The 748-nt window shown below is 36.4% G+C and overlaps 1 protein-coding gene across 4 annotated transcripts in view; it reads right to left on the reverse strand.

Annotated features, from left to right (window-relative positions):
- LOC102679085 (low-density lipoprotein receptor-related protein 2) overlaps window positions 1–748 on the reverse strand; it is a 35,317-nt gene that overhangs the window by 3,817 nt on the left and 30,752 nt on the right. For all 4 annotated transcript variants that reach the window (XM_006607226.2, XM_031514988.1, XM_031514996.1 and 1 more), the window contains 2 exons: window positions 280–748; window positions 1–202 (listed from right to left, as the gene is read on the reverse strand). The exon at window positions 280–748 ends at the window's right edge or, in 3 of these variants, runs on beyond it. In XM_006607226.2, coding sequence (XP_006607289.1) covers window positions 1–202; window positions 280–748 — 671 coding nt within the window. The remainder of the gene's footprint in view (window positions 203–279) is intronic.

The following is a 748-nucleotide window of genomic DNA, read 5'->3' on the forward strand; positions in this document are numbered from 1 at the left end:
TTCGTTCGCTCAATACACTTCTTATTAGCACATGTATATTCGGTTATAGCATCACATGGACGAACTCTGGATGCACACATAGTCATGTTATTTTCATCAGAACCATCACCACAATTATCAATACCATCACATAATTGATATTTAGCAATACATTTGTGATTGGCGCATTGGAATCTCCTAGTTGTATCACACTTGAAGTTTGCTGTAGAATTTTATTAAATGTTAACAAACTTCTATATCATTTATTCGATATTTAAAAAAATAAAAAAAAAATCATACCACACATATTGGTATTTTCATCAGAACCGTCACCACAATCATCACTTCCGTCGCATATATCAGAGAGATAAACACAGAGGTTGTTATCACATTGGAATCTAGATTGTGGGCAATATCTTCCTCCTGGATATCTTGGTGGACATCCAATTTCATCACTCATATCTCTGCAATCTCGTGTTCCATCACATCTTAAATATGATGCTATACAATGACCACTTGCACACTGGAATGTATCATTTTTGCATACGAATTCTTGACAACCATTCTCATCACTATTATCGCCGCAATCATCTTCAGAATCACACCTCCATCTGGAGGCAATACATTTGCCATTATCACATCGGAACTCAGACTCTGAACATTCTCTATAACGGTTCTTACACATTGTTTCAGCTTCATCACTACCATCTCCACAATCATCAGCAAAGTCACAGAGCCATTGTTTGGGTACACATCTGTTATTAGTGCA

The sequence above is a fragment of the Apis dorsata genome, unplaced genomic scaffold (genome assembly GCF_000469605.1).
Source record: "Apis dorsata unplaced genomic scaffold, Apis dorsata 1.3 scaffold_4, whole genome shotgun sequence".
Classification (NCBI taxonomy): domain Eukaryota; kingdom Metazoa; phylum Arthropoda; class Insecta; order Hymenoptera; family Apidae; genus Apis; species Apis dorsata.